Source organism: Scomber scombrus, chromosome 7, assembly GCF_963691925.1.
Source record: "Scomber scombrus chromosome 7, fScoSco1.1, whole genome shotgun sequence".
NCBI lineage: Eukaryota > Metazoa > Chordata > Actinopteri > Scombriformes > Scombridae > Scomber > Scomber scombrus.
The window spans coordinates 22298361-22320886 of record NC_084976.1 but is presented as its reverse complement, the minus strand read 5'-3'; the positions used below and the strand labels follow the sequence as shown (position 1 = coordinate 22320886).

The following is a 22526-nucleotide window of genomic DNA, read 5'->3' as shown; positions in this document are numbered from 1 at the left end:
GCTGAAGTTCCATGTTTTTATCCTGAAAAGACAGTCCTCTGTGTCTAGTTAAGGAAATGACAACTCCCACTGAAGCTTCAGTCATAAAATTATATTTAACGTGTGAAAAAACACAACGTCATATGTATAATTGACTGCTGTACAAGAGGACAGATGCCTTCCACAGCTGAAAGAAAGCAAATGTGCTACCCGACTCCAAAGTGAATTTAATCTGTCAATGAACAAATGGTCCGCATGTCAGCCAATAACAGTAATCACACCAGCTGAGCATTATGTCTGTTCTCATATAAGTGCTTTAGAGCTACAACGATCAGTCGGTTAATCAATTAGTTGCCAACTATTAAATTAGTCGGCAGGTTTTTTTGATAATCTATATTTTTGTCTTCTTTGATAATAAACTGAATTCATTTTGGGTTGTGTGCAGTTGGTAGGGACATGAGAGATTTGAGGACGTCAACTTGGGCTTTGGGAAAGAGTGATTGACATTTTTCACAATTTTCTGACATTTTATGGGCAAAACGACTGATTGATGAATCAAGAAAATGATTGACACATTAATCGATAATCATGACACATCTCCACTTCCTGCCACAAGGCAAAAGTGAAGCCAACATGTTCTTGTGTCTGGGAGCTGCCAGAGTCTGTGCAGTAGAGTCGAGCCTGACGGAGGTTTGAGAGCGGCTGTCACAGCTGTCAATCATGATGTCACACCTCCTTTTTTTAATACCGTCAAAAAACTCATTAAAAAACTAAATGTATCAGAAAAATTTGCACTTGGACAAACACCACTGTGATAAAAAACTACATAAAATGACAGAAACCATCTTTGGGGAAGATTTATTTGATGTGTACTTTGATATTTTTGTCTGAACATGGAGGGGGCGGGATTTATAACCTATACTGCAGCCAGCCACAAGGGGCAGTTGAGATGTTTTGGCTTCACTATTGGGGAGCTGTCATGATGTCCATATTTATATACTGTAAATGGTTATAACTTAGATATTACATAGATAGATATTCATAAATAATAATATAGATTAACAATTCAGAGTTTTACCGTGTGCTCTGTGTTTTCACAGTAAAGCAAATGGACTATACATTTGCAAACACCCCCTGGTATCCAATCACCATGCTGTCCACTCTCTGTTCCCTCACTGCCAGCTGAAGTCTGCCCAGTAACCCACAGGTACCAGCCTGCCAGCTGCCAAACCTTTGGCTCCGCTGAGAAGAGCCACATCCAATCCACACACATTATACACCCTTGCCTCTTTCTCTCCTTCTCACTGTCCCTCTCTGTGGATGTCCACACGTCCTGTTTGAAATATAGATAAGCTGTCAGCGGCCTGTCTCCAGTTCTCTGAGGCAGTGCCTGGCACGCATGTTTAAATCATGTCAGCAGACATGACTCGGGGAGAGTCACTGTCCGGCTCGGCAGCGGTCAGCTGGACTTGAACACACACGCTGACCTGCGTGGACTTGTGAACACAAAAATGCAAAAATTTTGATTTTGAACATTTTAATTGACTAAATTACGTTGTAGTATAATAATCTACAATATTGTGATATGAATTAATATCTGCAGCTCTTTCATAATGACTCAACCAGGGAAGACAGTTCATCCTCCGCTGAAAATGTTTCTTTTGAGTGATCAATATTTTCACCCTGTAGGCTTGAAAGATGCCTTGAAAATGTTTGTTGTTTACTCCTTACTACACATTAAAAAAACATACAAATATCCATGGATACCACTGCAGCATAATCCGCTTCTGATCAGTATGTTCAAAATGCTTCAAATAATTGTTACTTTGCCTATAAACTGCTAAATACGTTAACCTTTAAAATTTTTGAGAGACTTTCTCATGTCAGGTCAGTCATCAGGGGCAAAGGTTAGAGTTTCCCTTCACTGTGAAGCATTTTGGGTATAAAGATAAAGCACTAATCCATTATTATGATTTTTATTTTTATTAAGAGAACACCACAGCTTATCACCAAACATTTCCAAAAGTGTAGAGACTAAAATGAATGCCACTTTAACATAACATGAAGGAGATTCAGAGGAGGTGAGGGGCATTTAAGGACACAGAAAGAAACACCTCTGCTCCTCGTCCCAGCTCTGCAGACTGACTATAATTACTTTAATTTGTACACAGCATAAAATACTAAACTAATAAATGCAACATGATTTGGCAAAATACAAATAAACTAAAACCCAATAAGAAACGCACATATTGAAAAGAAGAGTTCACCAATCAGCTGATCATAATCCTATAAAACGGAGAAATATATGAAAGAAAATACAATAAAAAGTTGAACATTGTAATTTAAACACTGGACACATGCAAATACCTGATAATATCGCTTTGGAGAGTGCCTTTAGTGTGTTCAATTTCATGTTGGTGAGACACAAAATGGGCTTAATAGTTTGTTTCACATTTTCCAGTGCATGCCACGTCATACAGTATTAACCTTATGCACCAGATGGTTTGTTATGCAAAACCATCAGTTCATGTAGAACGTTTGGAAAAAGATCAGATATTTTAAAAAAAATCCTTGGAAGGTGATTGGATGAAACATCTGTCTAACACCACCTTACCTTGGGAGGCAGCTGGATTCAAGATCACAAGATTATGTGAGAATCCTCACAGGACGCTGACTGGTGGTTTGGTGGTTCGGACACAAGCAAATAACTTAAAGCCTGTAAAGATGGATTCTCCAGTGATCTGATCTGAAATCCAGCTGCCTCACAAGATAAAAACAGGATTAAATGTTATGGATATATTCCAGGCGGCTGTTGTTTTCCCCTAAATTTTGCTTGATATGAAGTTAGCAGAAACTTCTTTAAATGATGTAATATATTACAGCATCAGGTTGTTCAAGTTATATTATCATAGCAACTGGTGATTCAGTTAAACATTTAGTTTAGAAAAATAATTTAACTTTTAAAAAATGATGTATATTTTATTGTTGTCTTATTACATTCATTATTTTAAAGTAGGTTTATTAAATGTTTTTGTTCTAATCTGTTATTATCTTCATTATTCATTTGTTTATGTATTTCATTTTCATTTTACAAGGCAACATGTTTTAATTTTTGGTAATTTACTTGTTGTGCATTAGTCTCGCAATCCATATTTACCGTCCTGTGTGTTTGTTAATCACTCAGTTAAGCACTTAGAATTGCATTTGTATGAAAGGTGCTTTATTACTATATTTTTGATTGATATGATGGATTACATAACAAGTTTCAAGAGTCTTTTAAGTATTTTTTATATGATTGGAAAGCATTAGCTGCATGGAATAAGGGAAAATACAGCAAATCACAAGTATGATCCTTAAATCAGTGTATTAATTGTAGATTGAGGCAATAAAAGAATGAGTTGTACTTAGAGTAAATGAACCGGATGTGATGTACACCTGTAAATTGTTGCTGGAGCCAAACTGACTTTGCATTTAATGCACGACTTCATTGGAACAACTTCTGTTGTACTTTCTCTGCTGTTTGCTTGTTCAAAATGCATTGTGCTACAAATCAAAGTACAACAACAGGTTTGCGAACATGTCCGTGAATCTTAGGAGCAAAACAGCCTCCAAACTGACTGAGTATGTGCAGCCAAAGACATCACATCCACACTCAGACACTTACGCATCAAAAGCAATACTACGAACTCCACACTTTAAGTTTCACAGTCTCCGTGTGTCAGCACTGTCTACGCCCAACGGGATTCTGTTGTTGATCCTCTCCTCTGTCATTTCGGCTGCTGATTTCAGCTGCTGTGTGTCACCGGGTGTCACTTGTTGTCAACCTGCCTCACCAGCTATCTGACTTCCCCGCCGCCCCCCCCCCCCCCCCCATTTGCTTCGGTGTCTTTCAGTCCCAGCGCTGTCACTCCCTGTTTTTAGTGGGACTGTATTTGCATGCCTCACCCTGCGACCTTGAGTATGTGAGTCACGGGGGGGATGGAGAACAATTTTATTGAGAGCGCACAGCGGTTTTTGCAAGTGTAAACAACTTATTCTCAGTCGGCCTGCTGACTGCTCTGCTCAGCTCTCAGTCAATAGGCGCGAGATAATGTTTATTCGTGCACGCAACCGGTGCATTCCCTTGGCAGACTCAACCCCTCCAGCAACCAACTCCTTCTCCTCCACTTCCCTCCTTCTCTCTCTCTCTTTCTCTCTTTCTCTCCTCTGCTGAATGTCTATATGCATTATCACCAGAGACAGGCTGATCCCTGTAGAGCAACCACACAGAAAAACCTGTGTCAATCCCACCTGAGCGCTCCCTGTCGCGGAACCGATGGTGGGCCTCGGCGAATCACCTCTCCCAAAAATGCTTTGTTCCAATTATATGCTAAGCAGGAAAGGGCTGACAAATGTGATGGAGAAGCGTTGGATTAGGGGGTGATGGAGGGAGATGAGGAAGAGAAAAGGCGAAGAAGAAGAAGAAGAGAAAAGATGGGGTGAACAACGAAGATGTCTGTATTTGAGAGAACCAATGGATGTCTGAGAGATGTCTTCAATTGCGCGTGCTATGGTCCTAAATGGGTTTTCAGGGAGCAGGAAATAAAAGAGGCTGTCATCCCTCCACTCTATCTCTCCCTCTGTCTTGCTCACTCACTCCTTCTCTTACTATCTTCCTCTCTTTTCTTCTCTCCACAGGCTCTCGGGCCGCTTCTCCTCCCCCTATTATTAGGACCCAGTAATGAAATGTGGAGTGTCTTGTATTGGTTCCTGGGCCCCGGCAAACTGTATTAGTGTGTAAATGGTGTGGAAGTAATGAGAAAGCACTCAGGCCAGCCTGGAAGACTGGACCATGGGGCTTGAATTGTGTCTGCGTGTGTGTATGTGCATCAAATGAATAACAGGAGACGTTGGGTGGAGAGGGGTCCCGGCTCATGGGGGCTGGTGTTTCTTGTCTCAAATGCCAATGCTGCAATTGTTAACCTCCAAAAGAAGAGAAGCTTAGAAAATCTATTTGGTCAGCAGCACACAATCTCACTAGTGGCCCACAGCATCAACGTCAATGTCTTTATGTGGCTCACTTAATTCAAGTCTTTTTAAGGTGAATTATGCAGGCTTAGCAAAAGGATTTATGCTTTAATGCCTTACGGACTGACTTCATTAAACGAACGGCTACATTTTACCATCGCCAAAATCTGTCCATCTCTTTTAAAGCAGTGGTTCTCGGTGCTGATCCTCAAGACACGGAGCACTGCTGGTTTTAAATCCTATCAGCGACCGCAAACACCTTTCTACCCAGCTGTAATTAGCCCCTATTTAGCTTTCCAGCGTGAAAACCAGCAGTGCTCTGCCTCCTGAAAACCACTGATGTAGCACATAATGTCTCCTCTTCTTTTTTAAGATCCCAGAAGGGGAATACCTGCTCTTTTCTGTTACACTGTCTCCCTGCATAATGTATAAGTGCACATTGCTCATACAAATGGCCCACACCACTGGCTATGTAATAAAGAGGTTCGTGTGAGAACGTGGCTGAGTGATATCATTCCATTTCCTCTGGCCTGGAGGGTCTGGAGGAGCAGGGGAGAGACAAGACAGACACGCTCCATCTTGTAAATACTCTTTTTCATGGCTGGATTTTTTTCTTCTTCTTCTTCTCCGCAGATTTGCTGCCTAAGTCGGTGGAAAGTGTCTTCATCTTCCAGGAGGCAAACGAAAGCGAGCCGAATCTGGCCACCCCGATATACGACGCCATCGTGGTGGAGCAGTGGACCGTGATTGATGTGAGTGGAGAGATTTTTCTTTTCGTCACAGTATCACAGTTTTTTTGGGGGTGGGGGGTTTGTTGCTCTCTGCTACAAGTAGAGAGGAAAAGCTGTGGAGTTTTGGGGATTTTGTGGATGGCACACGTGATATTTTACATAACATATATATTTTTGAAACTATATAGGTACATTTAGAGTCTATGTTGGGCAATATCATATCATCTTAATCATTCACCAACCCTGAATGAAATCAGTTTATGATGATATGAGCTTCATTTGCAAAGTGACCTCTACTTCCCCATCGAACTGACTTCAGATTGTTTGTCCATGCCCACAAACACCTGTCAGTTGTGTAGCCTTCGATGCGGAGGTTGTCCATGAGCTGTTCATGTTGTACAAACATATTTTTTTGCATCAAAATTGAGCTTGAACATATAAGGATGTATTTGAGAAGTTTATATATCAAGTAAAGAATGAGCAAAAGAAGTGAAATCATTCTTCTAGTGTTGTTTATGAAGCCTCCATTGTGGCTGGAAGTCTACCAGACCTGAGGGCCTGCATAAAGGGCCAGTATAAGACAAATAAGGTTGTATTTCTTTTAAACTGTAAATCATGTTCAGTAAAGCCACAAAATATATATATAGACCTGGAAATGTGCAGGATATGTCTGCTTTAAATGTGTCAAGAGGCTGATGTAAGACATACCAGTGTGATTTTTCAAACGTTTTCCATATTGGGATGCACAGAAGAGTTACAAATTAAAGCTAAAATCTAAATAAATTATTGGAGATGTCTCCATAGCGTGTATGAAGGGCTACTGAATGATCCAATCATATGCTATCCTTCACAGTCACCAGATCTCAACCCAGGTGAACGCTAAGTTACCTGGAAGCTTGTCTTGAGGCTTAACACCTTATAACTTCTTAGCTATATATTTTTATTTTTTAACACAAATCCTCTTCAGTAGTCTGGTCCTGTAGCATTAAAATCACTCAGATCCATGCCCTTCCACCCTTTACTCACTCTTCAGCCAACCTTTCCTCCAACAACCCCAAAGGCAAATCTGGCCAATCTCAATTTATGGGACATGTGTCGCGGTCGCTTGTCTTATCAGAAGCAAACAAGCCCTTATCTGGCCACCGATTAGCGTCTCTCCTCGGCACAAATTCGAAGTTGGAAATTGATTTCTGTCCAGAGTTGAAAGCTTTGTGGCCATTTCACTGCCTTTCATCTGTTTGTATGTGTGAGTATGTGTGGTGTGTCTACACGTGTGTGCACGCGTCTGTTTGAGCACATGTCTGCATCCATTACGTGTGTGTGTGTGTGTGTGTGTGAATTAGTTTTTTATGTGTCTGTATGTGTTTGTAGATGCTATCTTGGTAATTGAATTTAGACTTTTTTCGGCCTGTGGCTGTCCAAGTGTGAAAGGAGACTTTTGTCCTCCAAATGTGACTCTCTGATAGTCCAGTCCAGCGTTGATGGCCTCATGTGCCAATGTAAAGACTCCTGCAGTCGTCTGGCGGCGACAGTAGAGCCTCCCCTCCTCCGAGAGGAATAGTAATACTGTTACAGCTTAATGGATTTCAAGGCTACCTCAGAAATGTCAACAGTAAACGACGCCGAATCGACACCCAGTGTTCCAGGAGATCCAATCAACTCTTCCAGTGGGACTTTATCAAAACTGTTTCACCTGAGCGATCTGCGCCGTGCCGAATTAGATTGACAACACACTCTTTCACAAAGGGCGATCAGGGCCTCACATCATCCTCATTCATTGTGATAACTGCCTAAAATTGATATGCAAAGTATCCTCACAGCTCATTATTGTTTCAGTGCAAAGATAATTACAATGAACATGCAGAATATTGATTGCGGGTGTTCTTTTTCTTCTTCATGTACAGTACGTCATCCCCACTCACACAAGTGCTTTACACTCACAAATTTTTCATACAATTTAATTTATTTTTCACAAAAGTCTGACAGGTGGTTGGATGTATGAAGCTCAAAAGAAGAAGAAGAAGAGGAGAACAAGCTGTTTCACTCAAGGCATGCAATCATTTACATTGTCGTCAAGTGCCAGTGTATCTTCTCAGGGACGGTGTCGGTTAATCAGTGAAGGTGAAAAAGTGTTTCAAATTGTTTCATTTATACAAAAGTTACAGTTAATCAGAGGATTTGCATTTGAAAAATTCCAAGCGTCTAATGGCATCAGATCTACAGGTGTTTGCAGCAGAGTGGTAATGAGCTGCAGTACACAGCAGTTATATCAGATTACAGACACATTACACTGTTTATAATCCGGATATTATACATTTTAATTCAGTTTGAAATGAGAGGTATTCAGTGTGCCAAAGCTGTGTTCGAGACCAGCTCAGGACATTTTTATTTTAATTTTAGTATATTTATTTCTGGATTTGCAGAAGGGGCATTCAGGGGGTTTCTTTTCCTCTAAATTAAAAGACAGGTCACAAATGTAAAACTGGCTGCAGTTACACGCACACTCATTTCCACTCTGATTGAAATTATTCCAACTGAAGATTTTGGGTCATTTCACGTGACATGCATTATATGTTTCAACACCGGTGATCAAAGCTACACATCCAGTTATGCTAAAACACAATTTCAATCATTGTACACAGTTGGATAGAGTTACAGTAAGTTAAATAAAAATGAATTTAACACACCAGATGGTCCTGGAATCCTCAAAGGACGCTGATTGGTCCAAACCACCGATGGTTTGGACCACAACGCTAAGTATACAGTTAAATAAAAATGCATATAATCCAAAACTAACCTTGCCCACATTAAGACCTGACAGCATCATATAAAATTACAAGAATACCTTCATCTAATTAGGTAATTCATTCAGTTTACTACCAAATAATGAACTAAATGAGTTTCATTTTATTTAGTTTATTTGTACTGGGATAACACAGATAAATGATAAAAGCACAATGACAAAAAAAGCCAACAAATATGACAATAACCAGACATTGTCGCACGGCAGACAAACAAAAACCTCTGACTTCAGATCAAATAATAGAAATAAATTATAGAAGAAAACAATCCACTAAAATAAATGTCAAACTGAAGAAGTTAAGATGCAAGTGCTATGGAAACTCTTTCTACTAAATGACAGCAGAAGACAGCCTGGAGGGAAACAGCACCAAAACAAAAGAATACATGAAATGACAAGCAAGGGAAATAAATTACGTACAGCGAGTAGAAGGCTGCATATATACTGCATTAAAATGCCATCAGTGCTAAAGAGCTCTTACAGGCATTTCGTGAAGCTTTCAAGAACAGGAAACAATGCAGATTTTTAGACAGTTGTCCAAAAAACATTTGCAGATGCAGCAGTTACCTGAATTTCACTTTTTTTATCCCCCCCCTGAGCAAAATAAGCTGAAAAGGATTCATATGGAGGGGGATGACATGCTCAAAATGAATAACTCATCATAGGTCTCTGCTATGAAACTCCAATTAGGACCAGAATCCCATCTCTTGTGTCCTGTGGGAAAATCAATACAGGAGCTGCCTTACAGCTAATGTACTGAAAGCTGTCTTTCCTTCCGCTGAGCTTCACCGGGGCAATAACATAACAAAACATGCTCTCCTTCAGACCTCCGCCAGCGTTGGTCTTAATATGTTTGCTCACCATGAGCCTCTGCGGGGAAATTTATTTATCAAGAGGGACAAAGTGCATTAGCAGGAAGGTGCTGTGCTTCAGTCTGTCTGCGTCCAAGTAAAACATAGTACAAAGAGACCAAAAGATGTGTGTGTGTGTGTGTGTGTGTGTGTGTGTGTGTGTGTGTGTGTGTGTGTGTGTGTGTGTGTGTGTGTGTGTGTGTGTGTGTGTGTGTGTGTGTGTGTGTGTGTGTGTGTGTGTGTGTGTGTGTGTTTACTAAAAGATGAACTGATGCTCACCTCACTATGGCTGATGTCTGTGATGATGGCTCTAAGAAGCGTCTCATCTTCTCTTTCATGTCTACTTAAAATATTGTTTAAACCAACATTTTTATAAAATCAGTTTTGTTTTTTGTTCATTGTTTTTTGCTGGATTACTTATTTGATTTTATCACTTTGTTTCTTCTCTGTAATTCGTGATCTACCTCAACGTCGTTCTGTCTTAATAGTCTATTTTTACCATCTCTACTTTTATGTAATCTGTTCTGTTTGTGTTGCCTTGTGTGGAGTGCTTTGCAACATTTGTTTTGAGTGCTATATAAAGTGCTATATAAACACATTTATTATCATTATTATCATCTACATCCAGCAGTAGATCCGTTATCACAAATGCAAACTCAGAGCTGTAATTTAAATTCTTAAGATAACAAGATGTCTAATATGTCATGCTGATGGTTAAACATTTATTAGACATGTATAAAGACGTATTTTGTCGTTTTTGATTTGGAAAACATAACAAAACACCTTAAAAACATGGAATCTCTGGTTTTAATATTTAATACAATGTAAACTTTGTATGTTTAAGCTTCAAAAAACTCAAGAGAAATGCAGATACAGGCTGCGTATGTGGGAGGCCGGGTTCCTTATTTGAATCGGGGGTCTAAGGATAGAGCTGTATAGATAAAAAACAGATTAAAGTCAGATATCCTGACTTTGAGTTCCTAATAGGGTCAAGCTCCAAAAACGCTGAATTCTATATATAATATGATGCGTCTACATCTTTCCTTAGATCCTCCCCTGCCTCATAAAACGCCCATATCTTTAAAACTCCATGCCTACATTTTTATAAGGTTTTCTGCTGAAGGGGATGTATCATGCACATTCTCCAGGTTTATGTTTTTATTATGGGGATCCACTGGAATATCTTTATCTTATACTGGTCCTTTATGCAGCCCCTCAGTTCAGCCTCTATCTGAAACAGGCTCTTCTTCTTCACTTGAAATGGAAACCTCTCAAAGTATGCGAGGACAGATAAACTGGCAACAACAATCTAAGTAATCTCAAAGAGAACATACATACATAAGTATCCCTCAAGTTTTTGACATCATATCAATAGAAAAATAACAGAAAAACACAAAAACATGTTATGTCACCTTTAAAAATCTGAGCCCAAACTGAGATTGCCAATGCAATCACATGAGTAATATTCTCAGACTTCACAAAGCTCCTCCAGAGCTACAGAAGACTATTTTCACAGGCTGTGTAGTGCTCCGTGTGATCAGTACATTGACTTTGTTATAAAAAATAAATAAATAAAAATCAATGGATGTTCCTTTAAGAGGAAAATCAGTGCTCTGTTGGTCAAAAATCAATGCACACTTGCAGTGTTTGGCCACGGTCATTTCACTCAAATCCCAAAAGTGTGTATACTCCACTTACACTCCACTCTTACAATCCATGCAGATTGTCTCGGTTTTATGTGCTGTGTGTGCGTGCGTGCGTGCGTGCGTGCGTGCGTGCGTGCGTGCGTGCGTGCGTGCGTGTGTGCGTGCGTGCGTGCCATTACTCTAAAATACAATGGAGGCAAATTGTAACAGCACAAATCTCAATAATGGATATGTCCAAACTTCAGCACATAAAACCAAAAGTATCCTTCATGGCCTCATGCAACTGCAGGTAAATGAGAAATTATATTTGTATTTTTGTTATTTTTTTGCTATGAGACCCTTTAAAATATTCCTTACTGGAGCAATAATACTATATTAGGTGTTTGTTATTATAATAAGATACAGCAGAGGTGCATGCATATGCACTGCAGTATCTATAATAACAGGGAAAAAAGAAGTAATAATAAGTGAAAAAAGTCATTATTTATGTGTAGTGGTTACCCATGCATTTGTATGGTTTAGATATTTGTATGAAAGCAAATACATAACTTAGAAAAATAGTGAGAGCAGTAAACAAGACAGATTGCAAACTAGCTCCATGGTTACCACAGGAATAGCTTTGTTTTCTGGGTATTATTAGCGCTGCTAGAACATTTAAAAAAATAACTGTTGTTTTATGAGTGTGTCGTGTTTTGCAGAATGATTAAACGCTGAAAGAACTGTTTCCTCTCTCTCTGACTTTAGATGCATTGTGGAGGATCATAAGGCAGATTTAATCAGGAGCTGTTTATGTTTTGTTTTGTCAAGGTTTACAGTTCATAATGGACAAATGGACATAATGGATAAAAAAAATCATATATTGTACCTGCAGGCTTTGAGTTTCTTATTAAAGACTATGGATATCATAGCCTGATTGTCAGTAAGTAAAATCTCTCAGCAACTTCAAGCACTGCAGTTTGATGATGTCACAGGCTCACTCTCTGCTTCATCTTGACAAATCATAACCAGAAAACACAAACTGGAGAAACAGCAGGGGGCAAGTTTAGAGAGAAAGTGTCTACTCCTGCAGAAATACACCATAAAAGTTCATATCAGTCGGAGTCGAAAATTTGAGGAATGGCAGTCCAAAGTCAAAGCAAGTGAAAGGAGCTTAACAGCGCCGACATTGTTGTCACTCATACCCAGAATTCACTTGCATCTCTGGCTTTGAAGAGCAGCACTTCACAGTCTACTGAAACAAAATTATGTCTTAAATGGGATTAAGCCTCACATCACAACATTGGTAAGGCAGAGAGGAAATCTTTGAGGACATCGTTTTTTAAGATATAGAAGAGGACATCTCAGATTCACACACAGGTCAATGACCTTTTTTTTGTGTCCACATGGTTTAGTCAAATTTAAGCGTATGAATAACTTGCATACATTATTTTTGTTTATGGACCCAGCATTAAATTTCTGCTTTTAATCCATTTTGAGAGAATATATTAGAGGATTATGGCAAATATGTCTAAGTGGTGTAACCATAAAAACTTTGTACTAAATCATTCAACTTGCTTAACAACGCTGAATTCTCAATAAAACACCATATCAACTAGTTTGGCATGATCTTACATTATAACTTTATATATTAAATAAAGGTAATAAAATACAATTGTTCTACATATTAAATGTAATCTGGGGAATCATGTAAATCAGGAACCATTTAAATTTTTTTTTTTAAATGAACTAATTATTTGTGTAAGATAGATAGATAGATAGATAGATAGATAGATAGATAGATAGATAGATAGATAGATAGATAGATAGATAGATAGATAGATAGATAGATAGATAGATAGATAGATAGATAGATAGATAGATAGATAGATAGATAGATAGATAGATAGATAGTCACTTTATTTTTTACACGGTAGGTGGATAAAATATTTAATATTTATCATTATTTTGAGGTTACACCATTTTTTAAAGATATTTTTGAATTGCTCATCTTGCCAACCCTTATTAGTCACTGACCCACATACATTGTGGTGAGATCAGGTTCATACAAAAGCCACCTGCTACAGATTATTTTCCTCAGGGTTAAGTATAATCAACACAGACTGAAAAATGATGATATGTAGTTATATTATACACTTTACAGTATTTATTTTTTTCTTGTGTGTGTGTATATGCTGTTGCCTGAGGGTGTGCATGTGGTGAAGAGAGCAGATCGTTAACGTCTATCGCCTGCCCGTGACATCTCTATCCTCTCTTGACTGAGGTGAGAGAAGAGGTGACCTAGATAGAAGGAGAGTAATTTGCACTGTCCCCACAAGTGAGAGATCACGCCCGCTCTGTCAGACAGCGTGACGATGATGCCGAGAGCTCCGGGATGGAGGCAGACGTGGTGGTTTACAGTATGAGGTGTAGTTGTTTAAAAGGTGTAGTAAGATATTAGAAACAAGTAATAACATGTACGTGAGAGAACAGAGGCTTACCATTTTTGCCACAGTAACAGAAATGGAAACAAACTAAGTTAATTTCTTCAAGTATTGTCTATTTCCTGAGTTCACCTACTACTTTTTCGATTTTTATACTACTTAATGCTTCTATTCTGCTACATTTAAGAGGGAAATATTGAACTTTTTACTGCACTTTTTGTCAACTTTGACTACTTTCTATTCATATTTTACATGAGATGAAGTACGATAAACTTTTAAATACAGTGCATTGTTAAAGCCAGTGGTTTGCAAACATTTGGCCCCTTGTAAAGAAGCAGTGTCTAGTTGGTGCCCGTTGTTTTATGAGTTGTTATGAGTTGCTGAACTTATTAGATGGTTTCTTTCACATCACCTATCAAAGCCCAAAAATATGAAATTGTTGTATTGGTACATCTTCCATCACTGCCTAGCAACCATACTTTTAGGAATTTATAAAAAGCAATGCAGTTAACTGAGCGACATCTGAAAAAGGACGGGATTGATTTGAATTCATATGAGTAAAACCTGTCACATCAGTACAAATTGAGGTTACCATGACACAGAATCTGATTAGTCTTTATATCATTGTCAATCTCAAAATAGGTTGTGGTTAAAGCATGAGCTCAGTTAACCTTAAAAAAAAAAAAAAAAAAACATCTGGCTGTTAACTGACTAGCCAGCAGACTAATTTTTACAAAGCAGTAAACAGAGACACAGTGGGGGAACTCTGAGCCCCCTGTCAGAGTTTTGCTCTGGGCGCTGTCTGTTTTTAAAATAAAATAATTACAGCTGCTGCTTTAAAGTCGATGACTTGTCTGATCTGCCTGTGAACCCCCATCTGAATCATCAGTTTCAATCATCAAACGCTCATGCAAAGAAGTACACGATAAAAAGCTTTCACTGACAACTCATGATGAACACTAACAGCTATGTGCTCTGGCTGAGCCTTTGTTTTCCTAACTACCTCACCATGTGTTATCAGGCTACACAGTTTCATCTCGACTTAAAAGTCAAATTATGCCTCAGAAAAGTTGTGGTTTGGATGTAATTTCATTTGGATGCATCTAAGCTGTATGAATGTGGTGCTAATGAAGTTTTAAGTAGGGAGAAGGAAAAAACATTGAAAAAACAGGGAAATAATAATAAATACAATCTGTTAAAATACAGAAAATAAATATATATAAGAAAACACAAATAAAATAAATAAATAAATACAAATAGATGACTTCATAATAAGAAAATACCCTTAAGATGATAATGATCAAAAGGTCCAAAACAGCTAATTAAAAGACCATCTTGTGCAATTGTTTTGTCATATTTCCAACATGAATTGACTTTTTTATGTCCATGTTGGCCTAAAATATGAACAAGAAGTGCTCAGAAAATTAGAAATATTAACAATTACAAATCTGCTGATCATGTGACAAGCGTGAAAGCTCCAGAACAGCTACCAAATGGACCATGTGGTCATATTGTTTTGTCACGTTGACGCGATGTTGTGGGACGTCCGCACTAGATTGTCATCAGTCAAGTTTATATAGTTAAAACACTGCAATTACTATTAGATCCATTAGCGAGTGCACACAAGAGGTGTAGATAACTTCTGGATAACAAGCACAAAAGTGCTCAAAAGTGAGAACAAAATGTTTTTTAAAAATCAGTATGTAATATCTGTCATTCATTTAAATCAGTGTTAAACCTTTATGGCATGATTAAGTACACTTATAAAAGGTTGCTGCAAAGCTTTAAAAGATAAAAGTGAGTGCTGAATCTTCTGTTGCTGTGACAACGCTCCAGGTCAAACTAGCCAATCGTGAACAGTATCTGAATTTCCCTTTTTTTTCTTCTTTTTTCTTTTTTTTAAGGTATTTGCTTCATCATTACCGGACTGTGTCTGTAAACCTGTTGACCTCAGTAGTCTGCAAAAATACAGCTATATTCAGAGCTGGAGAAAAACAGAATTACGGTTTGTTATGTCTACCTTGCTGAGTCTGCGGAGGGGATTTAAAGAAAAACAATAGACCTGTGTTTTTGTTGAGCTGACTCCCAGAGTGCACTTTGAACTTCAGGTTGACCTGCAGCTGCACTCTCTCTGCTACAGACCCGAAAACAAACTGTGTCTTAAGCCTGCTGCTGGATTATATATCCTCCTTACATTTTCTGACAGTGATAGTGTGGAGGTGGAGCAGCTAAAACTTTTAAGATTAAAGGTGGTTTTATTGCCAAAGCAGCTGTTTTAGCTCTCATCTCTAGCTGGGAAAACTGTGACAATGACAGTGAATCAGGCAGATGCTCCTTTTCTTGCTGAGATGCCCTTTGGCAAGGGGGTTTTGCCTCACAGCTCCAGGCTACAAATGTGTTTTACTTGTGTAAAGAGATGAACTCAGGAAGAACCTGGATGACTAAAGTTTCTTTGTACTTAATTTAATTTAAAGGAGCTTTGACCACGATGGTTTAACTACAGCCTCTCTGTCCTCTTACTGTGTGCTCCTTCTTTATAGTCACTCTGATAACATCGAAGAAAAAAGGGGCCGATATGATTACTTTGTTTTTTAGGCTCACAGGTTGGTGCTGGAACACTGATGCTGCGAGGTGGCCCCGCATAATAAGTCAGGGAGAGAGAGAGAGAAGAGAGAGAGAGAGAGAGAGAGAGAGAGAGAGAGAGAGAGAGAGAGAGAGAGAGAGAGAGAGAGAGAGAGAGAGAGAGAGAGAGAGAGAGAGAGAGAGAGAGAGAGAGAGAGAGAGAGAGAGAGAGAGAGAGAGAGAGAGAGAGAGAGAGAGAGAGAGAGAGAGAGAGAGGCCAGACTCTGCGGACAGTGATTAACTCTCACCTACTCTACTATGAACAGCAAGCCATTACAGAAAAATTATTTCTCAATTTACTTTCCGGGCAGGCTTTAAAAGAGAGCCTGTTTCTGGGAGTGGTTCCAACATAAACACCAGAAAAATGTAGATGCACCTCTCCCTGTAGGAACTTAGAAAGTAATGCTTGTTTAAACAATGTCTGGAGCATTGTCTTGTATCCTAACGATTAGCTCGTCGCAACCTACAACTTGATATGCGACTGCTTTAGGTCTGTTTGCCTCTGTGCATGTTCTGTCATCCTGGTCAATGCGAACGTGGGGAAGAAAAATTAGGCGTTGTGCAGTGGAGTGGGTTCAAGTGTTCTGACTTGAAGTCTGTCTCATGGCAGACTGTGAGCGCTGCATGCTGATCAGTCTCTCTCTTTCTTAGAAGTGCTTTCACTCTTTCATTATTTCTCTATGACTACCCACCAGTGCAGTAGCAGAATCAGATGCAGAGGTAATAGTGGTAGGAAAACAGTGTATTATAGTATTGTTGTAGTAAGAGAATTAGAGGTAGTAGTAACAGCTCGAGGGATATCAGTAAAATCAGTAGCTGTACTGCTTACTTTTAGTTGTAGTTATAATAGTAATTATAATAGTATTTGAGGAAGTAGCAGTTTTACTGATTAGCATTACATTGATTAGCATTAATTGTAATGTGAGATTGTTGTAGTTGAGTGTAATGTCCCAGAAGTGGACTATAGAGGAACTGGAGACAGAAACACGACAACTGGAAACAAAATGATGAATTAAAGGATGATCAACAGAATTGTGTGTTTTATATTTACACATTTTTTATTTACAATATTTAAATACACAAACAGTATTTGTCTGAATGTGGAGGGAACATGAACTACATAAAACCAAAGTATATCTGACTAAACGTTTTGCCTGGAAAAACAAAAGAACTGACTAAGCAAAAAAATCCCCTTTGAAGGCAGTTGTACCAACCAACCACTAAACCTGCTATTTTAACAAAAAGTACAAACTTATAATGGAAATATACATCCCTTTCCCACTCTGTAGCTCTCATATTTTATTTGCCATTATTGTAAATAGGTTAGGGTTAATTCTTCAAGTTTAAATAAAGGTAATATGTACAGTATAAGCAATAGTAGTGTTAACACAAACCCAGACAGTAGTGTAATAGTATTTTGGTGTTTATGGTTGTGATGGTGTGAGTTGTAGTATGACTAATAATAGTACTAGTGTTGATAGTTGTCTTAATTGCAATAGTTGCTCTACTGGTATCTCTGTAAATATGAGTATTACTTACAGAGGTGGTAGTAGTTTGTCCCACAATACTTTAACTCCTTCCTTCTCCGAATATTTCATTGTTCACCTGAGCATGTGATTTGTGATCCTTTTTAAATTCTCTTAAAAAAGCATTACTACTCTTATACAAGTACGTTGTTACTTGTATTCGGTGCAACAGAGATGCTGCTAAAAAACCTCCTTAGAAAACTAGTACTAGCAGAAAAACACCAGCTGCATGATTGAAAACTAATGTCCTGGTTACCACAAGAAGCTGTAATTTGCAAAGTATTTTACTTTGTCATTAGGAAAGCTGCTGGGAACAAGTCGCATTGGCAGCTCCAAAACTGTCTGTTTCAATATTTGTGAACTTCAATCCCCTAAATTTTGTATGGTGCCTTGAGTAAACTCCACACAAACTGCTGGTTTGTCCTACTTTATATAGTAGGATGTCAAAGAGGAAATCAAAGGTGATGTGTAGAGCTAGGCTTATTTTTTCTTTTGCTTGTAAGTTTTGATTTGTTACCAGATTTATTTATTTTTTACTGTGCTGTGGCTCCTTCAGCAACACTCATCTTATGTAGCCTCGATGTTACAAAGGCTAATGAAGGCAGGCGTACAGCATATTCACATGAAAACCTCGGTTGGTGCGGCTTTAATTAGATAACATTTTCACACTTCGCAGTACACTGAAGGCTAAAGTAGGGTGTGTAGGTGTGATGTATTCACAAGTCTCTGTTCTCGTGCAGTTGAGCGGCGCACTATGAATAGACTGTCTGAAGTTCTGTGGTGTTCTTCGTTAATGTTCAGTGCTTTTTTGACTCATATCAGTGCTCATCTTTCACCAACGGATTTATCGGTCTGGAGTTTATGTAAAAAAAAGGGTAATGGTCCTTATGGTGACATTTTACTTTTTTCTTTCAGTTTCTTTTGCATAATCCACAACTTTCCCAGTATAGCCATTCTTTGACATCTCCTAATAATTGACAAATCTGTGTGTGTGTGTGTGTACACATGTGTGTTGTGCGTGCAAATGTATATGTTGTTGTGCGTATGAGCAATCCGTTTGACACGCGTTGTGGTTTCTCACTTTCGGCAGGTGCCTTAACATGGCAAGAATGGCAACCACACACGCACATCCTTTCTGTACAGGGTTGCATCTGTGAGTGTGTGCTCTGAAGCTAGATTAAGTAAGCTGTGTCCAATTCAGTTGTGAATGACAGTTTGAATCAATATACACATTTTCATTTTTATGCTTTGTCCATTCTTGATGTAAATCTGTCATTGAGATGATGTGACTCGGGCTCATGTGATGGTATTGTAATAGCACAAACAGCATTAAAATGTTCACCATAAAGTGAGCAGTTTCACTAAGCAATCTGTTTGCTGAAGGACTTACTGTGCTGACAAACTCTTGTCATCAGTGTTGACTCATGGCAACCAGGGATTTTCCGTTGCAGTTGATTTATATCTCAGCTTTTATTCTTTCGTCATGTACATTGCTTTTGAAAACAACCCTTAAACACACACACACACATTCACATCATATAAAAGCAATCATATCTGAGAGGCTTTTTTTTTTTTCTTAAATGAGATTTGAGTTTCTAAGTGATGCTGACAGCGCCTGATTGCATTTCATATCTTGGTGCGTCACAGCTGTAATCACTGTAGCGAATGCAGTCTGCTACATAATTTTCATACTATTCAATGTGCTGTGTATGTGTGGTGTTGAAAGGAAGAGAGAGCTGGAATTATGTGCAGGTCTTGGGTTAATTGTAGGTTGTAATGGACATTGTGTTTTCTCCTCAGGGTTTGCAGGTGAAAGCTGATTATGTTCCTCTACTGCAGTCCCTGGCCACGTATGGCTGGAGGCTCACCTGTGTGCTGCCAACTCCTGTAATCAAGACTAACAGGTAATGACCCTTATCTGACTATTAAAGGGGTATTAAGTAATGTCTGCCCTCTCCTGACCTCTATTGGCAACTAGAAGGAACTGCAGCAATGGCAACTGAAAGCCTCTTGCACATTTCTTGCAACTTTTTAGCCATTTACATACAATTTAAATATGGTAAATCATATTTGACATATTTTACTTTATTTTTTGCTAACATTATTCTAAATCTTTAACATTAATGCCTTATAATTCCATAAAGAACATCCATCTAATGTTCCTCCTTTAGTAAAAGCAGTAATACCTCAATGTAGTTACAAATCTATCAAAAGTATCAGTAAGTACACTTAGTATGCCTAAGTGTTAAGTATGCAATATTTATGTCCAAGTGTTACCTGAACGATGTGTCTCTGCAGTTTTGCAAAGAATAAAAACTGTTCTTATCCAAAGGTCTGTGAGTAAATATAAAAAATGGAGAATGTAACCACTGACGTCTTCTAGTTTTTTTGTGTGGAGATAGTTCTTCATGTCACACAATGTGTTTCTAAAGACAAAGTACAGTAAACTGAAAAAGCTTACAGATAGTAGGAGCACCTTCTGTACTCTATAGTATTGTACTCCTGGCCGTTGTGCAGTCATAACTGTTTAAGGCATTATGTGTCCTGCCTGTGAAAACTGGAACATGTTATAAACTTTAACATACATACCTTGTCTGTTCAAGTTATTGTTCAACGAAATATGACAGCTTTCAGGAGAGACTGACCTAAATCTTCGCCAATTTAGGCTGAGCTCATAGCTGTAGCCGAGCAACAGCGGCAGCAGCAGTCAAGGTTTAAAAGCAGCAGCTGTGACTGTTGGTGGAAAATCTCTTCACAGAAATGTAACGGTTCCTCAGCTAAGCCTTCGCTGACTCATCACTCATGGCTGTTATATGAGTGTACATCCGCTTATGGTCAAAGGCCATGCATGTTCTCAGGCACACTGTAGAGCTTCACTCGAAACCAGAATTTGCTCTTCAACATGCAGATTATGTACTGTATAGATTAAATATTTTACTCTGGTACAGTCTGGTTTCAGTCTTATGCCAAACATAAAACCTCCTCACATCTAAAGACTATGTGTCATCATTTTAAGACTGGGAATCTTGCAAGGCCTGTCTTTGCAAGACTACAACTAGATTCCTTTTGAGATTATTCCCTATCCTGCTAGAAATGTACGAGAAGAAAAACTGTCAAACAATGGAGCAGAAACAGAAGCAGATTTTGGCCACAGCTGCCCTTCAGTGTGTTCAGTGGTTTGTTTTGAAAAACCAGCCAAAATTAAGAGAGCACCACAGAATGTGGACATGAGAGAATAGGGACAGCAAAGATCCCTGGAGTCCCCGTTATGTTTACTATCTACCCAGTTTTCTGGTATCTGTTTGGTGACGGATAGAGCGACTCTATTGTTTTTAAAAAAATATTCATGTCATTGAACTTCAGTATTTGCATGAGCCAAGACAAAAAATCATGTTTGATTGTATCAGTTTATCAAGACGTGAAAAAGACTGACTTAAGACAGCTCAGTTTTATGACCAGCTTTCAACAAACAATTGAGATGACGAGAGCTCGCCACAACTCAAACTCTCATGATTTTAATACGACTATGGAAATTGACATTGAAATTGCTTGAAAAGCCATTTTGTGTAAGATCAGAAGATTAGAAACAACCTCTTATAGGTGCTAAGAAATATAATGAAAATCCTACTAAATTAACAACAGCTATAATAAAAGAGCAGCTAGACTACATATAATGCTCCTACAAGGGCATTTAAAGAGCAGATAAAAGATGCCTTTCAGCATTTGCTTAGTCTTAGCTCACAAAATGTTGGATGTAACAGCGTCACTTGGAACATAGTCATAGTGCCAAAGAACGTACACTGATAAGAAGAAGCCAATTTGGACTGAATGTACTACCGTATTACATGACTGTATAACACAACATAACATAACATAACTTTTTGTCCTCCTTCCCAGAGGAGCAAAAAGTGAGCAATGGACATAAATGGAAGCTAGAAAAGTCCAGCACTGTAGCAAAGTCCAGCACAATAGACCACAGACCTGAGTTTGAGAGGGTTTTTTCAGAAAGGATTCCCTCGAAGACGATACGTTCCTATGAAATACGTGTTATAAAAGTGAAGTTAATCTATCTGTCCTTGCTGGGACTCCCCTGCATCTCTCTAGAGGACCCATGGTGGTCTTTTGATCCTGCTTTGGGAACCATTCTTCTAAACAACTCGATAATCACATTACAAAGTGGATGAAATTAGGGATGTCACAAGAATCAATACACAGATACCACAGACACATACAAAATCAATACCGTTTAGAAAATGATACTATTGCCTGCATTTGTAGTTATCAGTAGTGTCAACGCTTCTCTCTACAGTTCAGTGTCATTATTCTAATATAGCCAGAATGTGTTTGCTTAAAAGCAGTAACACTTAAAGTTTCAGGACAAGATTACAAACCAAAACGAGGGCACATAATCACACAGTTGTGTTTGTTGTTACAGCATGATTTTTCATACAGTTCCTCTACTTTAAATTGACTATTTTTGGGGACTGCTTTGCTTTCTACTTGAAGAATATAGGCCAATATATCATTTGTAACTCTTATTCTAATGCAGCCTGTATGCTTAAATAATGAAACACACAAAGTTTCTGTTCACTTGTTCATGTTTATAAAAAGTTTTTTACTTAAGTAGTGTGTCCTGAATGAGGTTTCTGGTTTAGCCATGGTATCAAATCAGGTATTGAAAGTAATGGATACTCATTAGTAAATCTAGTATAGTGACATCATGAGTACATAGTCTAAGTGTCATACAATTAACTGAATACTTATTTTGAGAAATCTTCTATTGTGCCACTGATTTGGCTCTGAGAGTCACCGACTTTGGGTGTGTAAGGCGTGATGAAATTCAATGAATGCGATGGTGATTTCAGTCCAAAATGCTGGCAGTGCGACTGTAGTGCCCTCTAGCTGTGGTTGTAAAAAATCACCAGTTTTGTCTCTTGTGCTTCT

General features: G+C 38.5%; 1 protein-coding gene across 1 annotated transcript in view; it reads left to right on the top strand.

Annotated features, from left to right (window-relative positions):
* Positions 1-22526, top strand: part of LOC133983731 (raftlin-like) — a 114395-nt gene that overhangs the window by 82788 nt on the left and 9081 nt on the right. Inside the window, exons 7-8 of the mRNA XM_062422907.1 lie at positions 5620-5738; positions 19383-19486. Of these exons, the coding sequence (XP_062278891.1) occupies positions 5620-5738; positions 19383-19486 (223 nt within the window). The remainder of the gene's footprint in view (positions 1-5619; positions 5739-19382; positions 19487-22526) is intronic.